This window comes from Galeopterus variegatus, unplaced genomic scaffold (genome assembly GCF_000696425.1).
Source record: "Galeopterus variegatus unplaced genomic scaffold, G_variegatus-3.0.2 Scaffold4779, whole genome shotgun sequence".
NCBI classification, from domain to species: Eukaryota; Metazoa; Chordata; class Mammalia; order Dermoptera; family Cynocephalidae; genus Galeopterus; species Galeopterus variegatus.
In genome coordinates, this window is record NW_007730890.1 from 74919 (window position 1) to 86691 (window position 11773).

General features: G+C 40.4%; 1 protein-coding gene across 2 annotated transcripts in view; it reads left to right on the forward strand.

Moving 5' to 3' along the window:
- Positions 1 to 9618, forward strand: part of VLDLR (very low density lipoprotein receptor) — a 34766-nt gene extending 25148 nt beyond the window's left edge. Inside the window, exons 12-19 of one of the 2 annotated variants that reach the window (XM_008588335.1) lie at positions 551 to 669; positions 1268 to 1407; positions 1730 to 1871; positions 5497 to 5643; positions 6524 to 6607; positions 6987 to 7067; positions 7936 to 8105; positions 8965 to 9618. In XM_008588335.1, the coding sequence (XP_008586557.1) occupies positions 551 to 669; positions 1268 to 1407; positions 1730 to 1871; positions 5497 to 5643; positions 6524 to 6607; positions 6987 to 7067; positions 7936 to 8105; positions 8965 to 9000 (919 nt within the window). In that variant the 3' untranslated portion in view covers positions 9001 to 9618. The remainder of the gene's footprint in view (positions 1 to 550; positions 670 to 1267; positions 1408 to 1729; positions 1872 to 5496; positions 5644 to 6523; positions 6608 to 6986; positions 7068 to 7935; positions 8106 to 8964) is intronic. The other variant, XM_008588336.1, reaches the window with a different exon arrangement.
- The last annotated feature ends 2155 nt before the right edge of the window (positions 9619 to 11773 follow it).

Consider the following 11773-nt stretch of genomic DNA (forward strand, 5'->3'; position numbering starts at 1 on the left):
TCAAACCTAAATACTAGCATGAATTGCAGGGATTTTGGTAACCATATTGCTTTGAGGTTTTTATCTGAAAGTGCAGGTTGTCTGAAAGTCCAATTGAAATAAACAGATGTTTTAGAAACTGAGGGGTTGCCGATAAGTAACACAGAAAGGCAGTGTAGGAAGTTGACCGAGGCTGTAGCAACCACAACTGACCTCCATGAAGCTTCATTAGAACATAATCAACCAGCCCCTCCTGTAAAACTTAAAGAATATTCATCTTTCACAACTCTGAAAGAATTGGCCTTTTAAAAAGAAAATACATAATCTTGTGACTTTGGGTTGAAATTTAAATGTCAGACTGATATAGATAAATACAGTTAATAATGAGCTCGTAGATTCTTAGTGTTAAATTTTATTTACCCAGAACATAATTTAGCCTCTCAAGTGTTACTATTTATCTCTAGAGAATCAATCCCTAGAGTTTTCTGTTCAATCTTTAAACTTTTGTTTTCAGCTACAACTTTATACCTTCTAAACCACTGAGGCTAATTTCTAATTTAACTCTTCCCAGCTTTGTTTACTGGTCAGACTGGGGTGAACCAGCTAAAATAGAGAAAGCAGGAATGAATGGATTTGATAGACGCCCACTGGTGACAGTTGACATCCAATGGCCTAATGGAATTACACTTGGTATGTATATCCTTTTATCCTTGACCAACAATTCATCTGTCTTCATAGCATTTTAACTTAACTCCATGGTTAATTCTGGACTACTGCAAATGTCTCTTCTGGCTCCTATAGCAGGAATTTTGGATGAGAGTAACTGAACAATGCAAGTGGAATGGTGGACTTGCTAAATTACATGTTCCATAATTACTAGCTTGTTGTCCATTTGGGCCTAATATATGACACAAATTCAGTGAACTTGGGTGTTGGAGACTCTCATCCTAAATACTCCTGCCACAGGCGCCTTAGGATTTCCTGAATTGCAGGCTTATAACAGTTTTCTTCTGGCTTGTCAGGGGAGAACAACAAAATGCTAGTCCCTCTCAATACTTTCTATAATGTGAGTAACATTTCTTAAGTCAGTTACTTTGAGAATCTGAGTCCCCAATAACAAAAGTGGGCACAGATTCTGCATGCTGCCTCACAAGGTTTGTGGGACCACTGTTAAGATCTCCTGCTAGAAAAGGAAACACAAAAGTAGAATATTGCATTCCTTAGATATTTTAAATGAAAGCCAGAACAGTAATGGCTGATCATACAATGTCAATTCTTTTCCTACCAGACCTTATAAAGAGCCGCCTGTACTGGCTTGATTCTAAGTTGCACATGTTATCCAGTGTGGACTTGAACGGCCAAGATCGTAGGATAGTACTAAAGTCTCTGGAGTTCCTAGCTCATCCTCTTGCACTAACGATCTTCGAGGTAAGACACATGTCTCGCATCTAAGCGTATACTTGGAGTTATCATAGCAGTTTGGGGAGAAAGAACTGTCATGGGAGAAGGAGGGAATAGCAGAGAAGCATGACCTGAGAAACTGCTCTCACTTCAAACCTGATACAAATTAGACACTAATTCCTCAAAGTGCTTCAAAGAACCTGAACTTTCTTCTCTTACTGTTTCACATCTAACGTCCCAGATCAGCATTCAATAACCTTGGTTCATTAAATGGCCAGTAAATATGATGACCTTCGATATTGACTTGTATTAATCTTCGTGTACATCTTAATTGGGGGTTCTGTTTTAGGATCGTGTCTACTGGATAGATGGGGAAAATGAAGCAGTTTATGGTGCCAATAAATTCACTGGATCGGAGCTGGCCACGCTAGTTAACAACCTTAATGATGCCCAAGACATCATTATCTATCATGAGCTCGTACAGCCATCAGGTAACGTGGAGAAGCACAGTACTTAATAAACACTTTAAGGGCAGCAGCATGGCACGGAACCTACTGGGTGTCAGTAGCTCTTGAGCAGCTCAACTTTCTTGAAAATGGAACTTTTTCCCTCCTGTATAGTACCTTAAACACTTCGCACTGGTGTTTGGTTCCTTTTAGTTCTGGTGTCTTAGTGAGATGGCTTCAGAACTAAAGCTCCTGTCTTCCCTCTTGTCTTCCCTCCTGCCAGAGCTTTTATTTCTATTTCTTCCATTTCACCTTGGCCTTCAGTCCCTCTTGCTGAGACCATTGCTCTAGCCTCCAAAGTAGCTTTTGTGCCACAGACTTTCTCTACTGTTAGTTTGCTAGGGATGCCATAGCAAAGTACCACAAATTGGGTGCCTTAAACAACGGAAATTTACTGTCTCACAATTCTGGAGGCTAAACATCCAAAATCAAGGTGTTGGCAGGGTTGGTTCCTTCCGAGGGCTATGAGGGAAGGATCTGTTCCAGGGTGCCCTCTTTGGCTTGCAGATGGCCCTCTTCTCCCTGTGTCTATTCACATCATCTCTGTATGTGCTTGTGTCCAAATTTCCTCTTCTTATAAGGACACCAGTCATATTGGATTAGGGTCCACCCTAATAACCTCATTTTAACTTGGTTACCTCTGTGAAGACCCTATCTCCAAATAAGGTCATATTGTGAAATACTGGGGCTTAGTACTTCAACATATGAATTTTGGAGATGAACACAATTCGACTCGTACCACTTACCCTCCCCCTATGACACATCTTGTATAGGATTGTGTAGAACCTCAAATATATCTGGTCATATTGTCTTCTGTTCAAAGCACTTGACTGGCTCTATCTAAATGAAACCCTCAGACCTCCCTATAGCTGAGTTCCTTTCCACTTTTGGGGGACAAGACAAAACAAAACCAAGAGAACATGCTTGGTCTCCTCTTATGAGCCTCCACTTTAAGCCTTCGGCCAGTGGTGAGAGCCAGTCCTGGTCCTTCACCTCCTTCCTCACCTCCTCCCGTGGCATCCATCTGGTGAAGACTTAACTCCTATATTCTCCCTCCAAGAAGAGTCTTTGAATCCGGTATCCTTAGAGCATGCTGCCTGCACTTATTCTTTATTGATATTGATACTTGTTCTTCATTGATATTTGTCTCACTTGAAGGTTTGACAGAGTAGACAGGTTTAAGCTCCTTGGAGACAAAGAATCATATCTTCACCATCTACAACAAGGCTTTTTATAGTAGGCATACCTCTTTTAAAGAACTTTTTTTTTTTCTGATTAGGTAAGAATTGGTGTGAAGAAGACATGGAAAATGGAGGATGTGAATACCTTTGCCTGCCAGCACCGCAGATTAATGATCACTCTCCAAAATATACCTGTTCCTGTCCCNTCTTAAGTCAGTTACTTTGAGAATCTGAGTCCCCAATAACAAAAGTGGGCACAGATTCTGCATGCTGCCTCACAAGGTTTGTGGGACCACTGTTAAGATCTCCTGCTAGAAAAGGAAACACAAAAGTAGAATATTGCATTCCTTAGATATTTTAAATGAAAGCCAGAACAGTAATGGCTGATCATACAATGTCAATTCTTTTCCTACCAGACCTTATAAAGAGCCGCCTGTACTGGCTTGATTCTAAGTTGCACATGTTATCCAGTGTGGACTTGAACGGCCAAGATCGTAGGATAGTACTAAAGTCTCTGGAGTTCCTAGCTCATCCTCTTGCACTAACGATCTTCGAGGTAAGACACATGTCTCGCATCTAAGCGTATACTTGGAGTTATCATAGCAGTTTGGGGAGAAAGAACTGTCATGGGAGAAGGAGGGAATAGCAGAGAAGCATGACCTGAGAAACTGCTCTCACTTCAAACCTGATACAAATTAGACACTAATTCCTCAAAGTGCTTCAAAGAACCTGAACTTTCTTCTCTTACTGTTTCACATCTAACGTCCCAGATCAGCATTCAATAACCTTGGTTCATTAAATGGCCAGTAAATATGATGACCTTCGATATTGACTTGTATTAATCTTCGTGTACATCTTAATTGGGGGTTCTGTTTTAGGATCGTGTCTACTGGATAGATGGGGAAAATGAAGCAGTTTATGGTGCCAATAAATTCACTGGATCGGAGCTGGCCACGCTAGTTAACAACCTTAATGATGCCCAAGACATCATTATCTATCATGAGCTCGTACAGCCATCAGGTAACGTGGAGAAGCACAGTACTTAATAAACACTTTAAGGGCAGCAGCATGGCACGGAACCTACTGGGTGTCAGTAGCTCTTGAGCAGCTCAACTTTCTTGAAAATGGAACTTTTTCCCTCCTGTATAGTACCTTAAACACTTCGCACTGGTGTTTGGTTCCTTTTAGTTCTGGTGTCTTAGTGAGATGGCTTCAGAACTAAAGCTCCTGTCTTCCCTCTTGTCTTCCCTCCTGCCAGAGCTTTTATTTCTATTTCTTCCATTTCACCTTGGCCTTCAGTCCCTCTTGCTGAGACCATTGCTCTAGCCTCCAAAGTAGCTTTTGTGCCACAGACTTTCTCTACTGTTAGTTTGCTAGGGATGCCATAGCAAAGTACCACAAATTGGGTGCCTTAAACAACGGAAATTTACTGTCTCACAATTCTGGAGGCTAAACATCCAAAATCAAGGTGTTGGCAGGGTTGGTTCCTTCCGAGGGCTATGAGGGAAGGATCTGTTCCAGGGTGCCCTCTTTGGCTTGCAGATGGCCCTCTTCTCCCTGTGTCTATTCACATCATCTCTGTATGTGCTTGTGTCCAAATTTCCTCTTCTTATAAGGACACCAGTCATATTGGATTAGGGTCCACCCTAATAACCTCATTTTAACTTGGTTACCTCTGTGAAGACCCTATCTCCAAATAAGGTCATATTGTGAAATACTGGGGCTTAGTACTTCAACATATGAATTTTGGAGATGAACACAATTCGACTCGTACCACTTACCCTCCCCCTATGACACATCTTGTATAGGATTGTGTAGAACCTCAAATATATCTGGTCATATTGTCTTCTGTTCAAAGCACTTGACTGGCTCTATCTAAATGAAACCCTCAGACCTCCCTATAGCTGAGTTCCTTTCCACTTTTGGGGGACAAGACAAAACAAAACCAAGAGAACATGCTTGGTCTCCTCTTATGAGCCTCCACTTTAAGCCTTCGGCCAGTGGTGAGAGCCAGTCCTGGTCCTTCACCTCCTTCCTCACCTCCTCCCGTGGCATCCATCTGGTGAAGACTTAACTCCTATATTCTCCCTCCAAGAAGAGTCTTTGAATCCCGTATCCTTAGAGCATGCTGCCTGCACTTATTCTTTATTGATATTGATACTTATGGCATCCATCTGGTGAAGACTTAACTCCTATATTCTCCCTCCAAGAAGAGTCTTTGAATCCGGTATCCTTAGAGCATGCTGCCTGCACTTATTCTTTATTGATATTGATACTTGTTCTTCATTGATATTTGTCTCACTTGAAGGTTTGACAGAGTAGACAGGTTTAAGCTCCTTGGAGACAAAGAATCATATCTTCACCATCTACAACAAGGCTTTTTATAGTAGGCATACCTCTTTTAAAGAACTTTTTTTTTTTCTGATTAGGTAAGAATTGGTGTGAAGAAGACATGGAAAATGGAGGATGTGAATACCTTTGCCTGCCAGCACCGCAGATTAATGATCACTCTCCAAAATATACCTGTTCCTGTCCCAATGGGTACAATCTACAGGACAATGGCCGAGAGTGCCAAAGTAAGGCTTTTTGCATTTCAGCCACAAGCAGGATAGACATACAACAGGCAATGTGATAAGACACTAGCTATAAAAACTAGACTGGATTTTAAGAATTCTGTTTTAACCATCTCTTGGAATAGATTTGAGAACATATCTGCTACTGTTGTTTGACAGGTATTCACGTCATTACCTCGGAGCTGATTTTTAATCTATTTCAACATTAGATGAGTTATAGGTGATTAAAGCGTTAATGTATTTCATACTGATTTGTACCAATTAGTCCCATAACAGCACTGAGCTAGCCAACTTGCAGGTAATTAAATAAAGTCTTAACATTTTCCTCCAAAGAGGGAGGACTCTGATTTTGCTTAAGGAAGGTCATAGTTAAAGGAAACCTCATTGCCTCCATGGATGACACTAGCTTAAAGTCACATTTTAACCAAATTTGCATTTTAGTCTTCTGTTCTTAGCATTTGATTAAGTGGCAAATTAAACTCATTATTGTGATCAGGAACTCATATGGGGAGGTTTTTATTAGCTGAATTCTGGGCCACAACAGTTGCAAGACAATCTGGTATACCAGAGTAATTTGAGAACAGTTCTTGTAACTTCCAGGAGCCTGGAATATTGTTTAGAGGGGTCCTTAAGTGTGGTTGTGAATCATTTTGAATTGTCAAATTCAAAATGCTGATTGTTCTGCCCAAAGTTTTATGTATCTCTGTTTTTGCCTGAAGACTGCTGTTTCTCTCGATTTTGACACGATTGTATAACTGAGTTCAGCAGTGTTCTGTCTGTGTCACTTGGTGTTAAAATAACCTTTTACATGGCTTGTCTGGACTAAACAGCTAGCCACTCTAGAACCTTGGCATTAACCAGGTTCTTGGTTTTTATAATTCAGGTACTGCAACTACTGTGACTTACAGTGAGACAAAAGATACCATCACAACAGAAATTTCACCAACTAGTGGACTAGTTCCTGGAGGTATTGGGTTCAGTACTGCAAACTGTTAATCACAACTAACAGCCACACTCTGTATCTATAGCTTAAATAATTAATGCAGCCTTTAACTAATAGTTCTGCCACTGATTGGTAACCTATATTTAAACTCCGAAGACTTAGAACCTGCAAATCTTAGCCTGACCTGACTTATCAAGGTTTCTATTAGAGAGCTGTTAGTGAAATGACCATTACAGCATGTGACTCAAATACTTCTAGGCCAGCCAGAGTTGTTCGTGGTGTATGACTAGTAGATATTGAACCTTGGCTTTGGGTGCAAAGGTATGAGGCTCTCTACCTGGTGGGTAAACTTCTAAGTCTGAATTCAGATCCTACTAAACTGATTCCTTTTATTCCCCTGTAGGGATCAATGTGACCACAGCAGTATCGGAGGTCAGTGTTCCCCAAAAAGGGACTTCTGCTGCCTGGGCCATTCTTCCTCTCTGTAAGTAGATACCCTACACATCTGGATCCAATGAACTTCTTAGATACCCGATGGGCATTTCTAGTTCATCTACAGCCACCCCTTCCATGGCCCCTTATTCTGTCATAGCACTTGTGACACTGAACTACGTTCACTCCCTCCCCCATATAGTGCACTAAGTTAAGACCTCATACATTTCTCCTCAGTGGGATCCTCAGCACAGCAACTGGCAGTGATAAATGTCCAACAATTACATAAAAGGTACTTATTGCTTTCTACTTCAAAGTCGTTAGCCTGACTGATCCCCTTTTATAGTAAGTCCCTTTAACCAAAGTACTGTTCTATTCTGCTTTGAAATGTGCATAATACTTCACAACAGAGGAGTTGCACTGATGCTAAAATGCCTTCTTGAAGAGTTGTAGGACTTATAGAGGGTAAGTTAAAAGTAGTTAAGAATTTTCAACCCCTGGGAAAAGGACTTCTAAAGCTATTATCAGACATGTGAATTATAAGGCATTTTTCTTTCTATAAATGGCTCCTTTGTCCTAAATTATTGGATTCTAAGCTTAGATGGCACACCAGGACCACCAGAATAGCTCTCCAGATGCTTCTGCAATTTTAATTCAGCTGGTCTGGGGTGGGACCCAGGACTCTACACTTGCCCTGATGGGTGTGGTCAGCACAGCTCCAGTACATAGAATAACACAACCACTGAATTCAACTTGTCTCAAGCTTCTGGCCCATTTATATTCTACATTGGTAGATACTAAGTTATTTCAGCTTCGTACACATGAAACTTTTATTAATGTCAGTTATCATGGATTTCTATACATTATCTTTTTTATATGTTCTGGAACTAGACCTCACTTAAGTCACGCTCTTTTTTCAGTGCTCTTAGTGATGGCAGCAGTGGGTGGCTACTTGATGTGGCGGAATTGGCAACACAAGAACATGAAAAGTATGAACTTTGACAATCCTGTGTACTTGAAGACCACTGAAGAGGACCTCTCAATAGACATTGGTAGACACAGTGCTTCTGTTGGACACACATACCCAGCAGTAAGTCAGTTTCGTGTCTTATGTACGTCATAGCTTGAAGTGAGAGTTTTTGGAAAGGAGGCCACTAACTCAAGGTATGGCCACTTGGGCTAACAAGAGCCATTGGGGTCATGGATCACTGAACTCTTTGTATACTACCTGTGTATTAGAGAGTCTGGCCTGTTAGTACATGTGTCAGTCAGTTGATAAGCATCTGGACCACAAAGAATGGCAAGTAGGTCAATTTAAGGTCATCACTATAATATTTGAGATATTTTTGGTTATATAAATGACATGTAAATATTAGCATGGACCAAGTAGCTTTTTTTAAAGGGGCTAAATCCATTGACTCCTAGATACTTAAAAGTAAAGTAGCATGTCATACATAGGGATCATGTATAGTGGAGTATATTGGGTAAGATTCCCTTAGCCAAAATTACTACATGCTTAGAAAAGTATTCAGTCCCACCTGGTACAGCTAGCTTTTTTTTCAGCAGTAGTCAATCACTGGTTCTTCAGCTGAGACCCAAATGGAGTATTTGGCCTTCATTTAGGGAACAGGCTGAACAAAACAACTGCTGGGCACCCCCCTCTCAAGCTCATGGCACGCGTGTGTCTTTTCACATTTTTCTTCCAAGGCTTATGATCATTAAGCTGAATAGGCAGAATCTGTCACACTCTTCTCTCTCTCTACCTTGCAGGTATAGTTGGGTCAAGTTAAATGCATGAGTGATTCAACGTACTGCTCTTTTGTATCTGACTTCTCTTCTAAGCATGTTGGGTCTTTGAATGACCAACTCAAAAGCTTGCTTTTTTAGAAACTAGAGTTGCCACCAGTGAGCAGTCACCAAGCTCATTTCATACTTTTTCTTTTCCACAGATATCAGTTGTAAGCACAGATGATGATCTAGCTTGATTTCTGAGACAAGTCTCGGCCTTTGAGGTCTAAACCAATAATACTCCACTTCGGAATGGTAACCGAGCCAGCAGCTGAAGTCTCTTTCTTCCTCCCACCTGGAAGAACGTCAAGATACCTTTGTGTTGGATCAAGCTCGTGTACTTGACCGTTTTTATACTATTTTTGCAAATAGTCTTGTCCACATTCTACTTCAGCTTTGGATGTGGTTACCAAGTATCTGTAACCTTTGAATTTCTAGACAGTATTGCCACCTCTGGCCAAATATGCACTTTCCCTAGAAAGCCATATTCCAGCAATGAAACTTGTGCTATAGTGTATACCACCTGTACATACATTGTATAGGCCATCTGTAAATATCCCAGAGAACAATCACTATTCTTAAGCACTTTGAAAATATTTCTATGTAAATTATTGTAAACTTTTTCAATGGTTGGGACAATGGCAATAGGATAAAACGGGTTACTGAGATGAAATTGCCAAAAAATTTGTAAACTAATTTTGTACGTATGAATGGAATCTTTGACCTCAATGGAGGTTTGCAAAGACTGAGTGTTAAAACTACTGTACTTTTTTTTTTCCAAGTGCTAAAAAATTAAACCAAGCAGCTTAACCATGGTTTGTGCCTATTCCTCCAGGATAAACTCCTATAAACAGTCTGAGTAGTATGAAGTGTTCTAACTAAATGTATGAGCTATAGCTCTTGCTATTGTATAACTAAGCCTGTAACTGGGTTAGTTTCTCTTACAACCAAGTACTAACTAAAGAACAAGGTACCATTTAATATTTGCTCCCCAAATATTTCTTATTGTATAAAGGAAGCTAACTTAGTTTGTACCTAGAATCCCTCTTGCTTAGAGGAGAGTTTCATTTCTCATTAACGTGTTTCCTGTTCCAGAAACATGTGCTAAGATTTCTATGAATTTTGCTTCTTCATACTTAAGTCTCTGTTTTTCATATCCTGTCATTATATATAGGTCATGGACAAGTGCCTTCTAAGGCAAGGGAAAGAGCTTTCTTCTTATAAAAGTCTGGACTGTCTCACCATGGAGATGGCTGGCTAAGGAAGAAAACAAGCAGTGCCATTCTAGAACAATCTAAGGAAGTGGTTCTCAATGTGGTCCCAGGAACAGCAATAAGTCTGGACTGTCTCACCATGGAGATGGCTGGCTAAGGAAGAAAACAAGCAGTGCCATTCTGGAACAATCTAAGGAAGTGGTTCTCAATGTGGTCCCAGGAACAGCAATATCAGCATCACCTGGGAACTTGTTTGAAATGCAAGTTCTCAGGCCCCACCCCAGACCTCCTGAATCAGAAACCCTGGGGTAGGGCTCAGGAATCTGTGTTTTCACAGGACCTTCCGGTGATACTGATGGAAATTAATGCTTGAAAACCACTGTTCTAATGTGTGACTTCATGGAGAATATAATTGTATTATCTTCTAAATTTTTAGCTTGGCAAGGATAGGACAGATTCCTACTATCGATAATTTCTGGAACTTTTAGTTATGAAGAGCAGACAAGGATTCTGAGCAGAAGAAAAAGTAGCACAGAGAGTTTAGTGGGTTTTCCACAGATTGGCCATTACTGCCTTTCTCTAGAGTCTCAGGGCACCTGGAAGCAGGAGAAGATGCAAGGCTTGAAGCACGGGGAAGATGCTCCAAGTCCAGAGTAAGATGGGAAGGTCACCTGCAGAAGGTTCAGTGATCCTTCTGGGGTTAAACTGACACAGTAGCAAGAGGATGAAGAGATGTTTTGAGTAGCTAGATAAATTGGTGGATGACCCATATTTCACTTGCATATGGAATGTAAGGCAGTTGACAACTGGTTAGGCATGGAGATCAATAATCCTAGTTAAAGGGGAAGTTGATACTGTCATCTTGTTTAATGGACACTCCCTTGTGATTTTGATCAAATGGACAAAAGAGAAAGGATAGGCTTGGACCTTTTTATCGTGGGAGGTCTGGAGGTCAAGCATGCAGAAGGAAAAGGTAGGGTAGGACTGTCTTCTGTTCACCTGTTTCTTACTCTACAAATACTTGTCATACTGAGCAGGACATGGCCTGCTGACCGGAAGTGGTTGAAGTGCCTATTTGATAGATAGGTTAGCATTCATCATATCCAAACCCACGGCCATTTGTTTGAATCATGCTTTGACACTGCTAAGGTACAAAAATCACTGATTTATTTATTTTTGAATTGTAATAATACCAAATTCCCTTTAGAAGCTTGAACATCCAGTGCTTTCCCCCATTATAAGGATTACACAGTGTTAATCAACTATAAAGCCCAAAGACATAGTTTTTACAAGTTAAAGGATTATTCTCCATCTTCTTCTTTTGGATTCTAGTCCCTAATGTATTTTTTCAGGTTCTTGGCACCAATTTTCAACCTTTAAAGAGTCTAAAGTATCTCATTTTTTTTAACCTTGTCCTCTCCAGTAAGAAGCCAGGGTACAATTCATTGTGCCTAACTTAAGAGGTACAAACTCATTTGAAGAAATGAAACAACTTGATATTTCTGTTGAGATAAGAATAGTTGTATGAATAGACCACTAAACAATTTAGCATGGAATAGTTCATGAGACACTGGTGCCCTGAGCTTTATCACCCAAACGAGATCCTATGTGAAATGTGTTTGCATGAGCTTGCTGTGTTTCTGGAGTTTAATGCAGGAGAAGAGAATTAATTAAGAGGTAAAATATGAAGTTTATCAAACACTAAAGGGGTACATTTGGAGTTAAATGAGCCTGTCACATGAAGTGACTGAAAGTG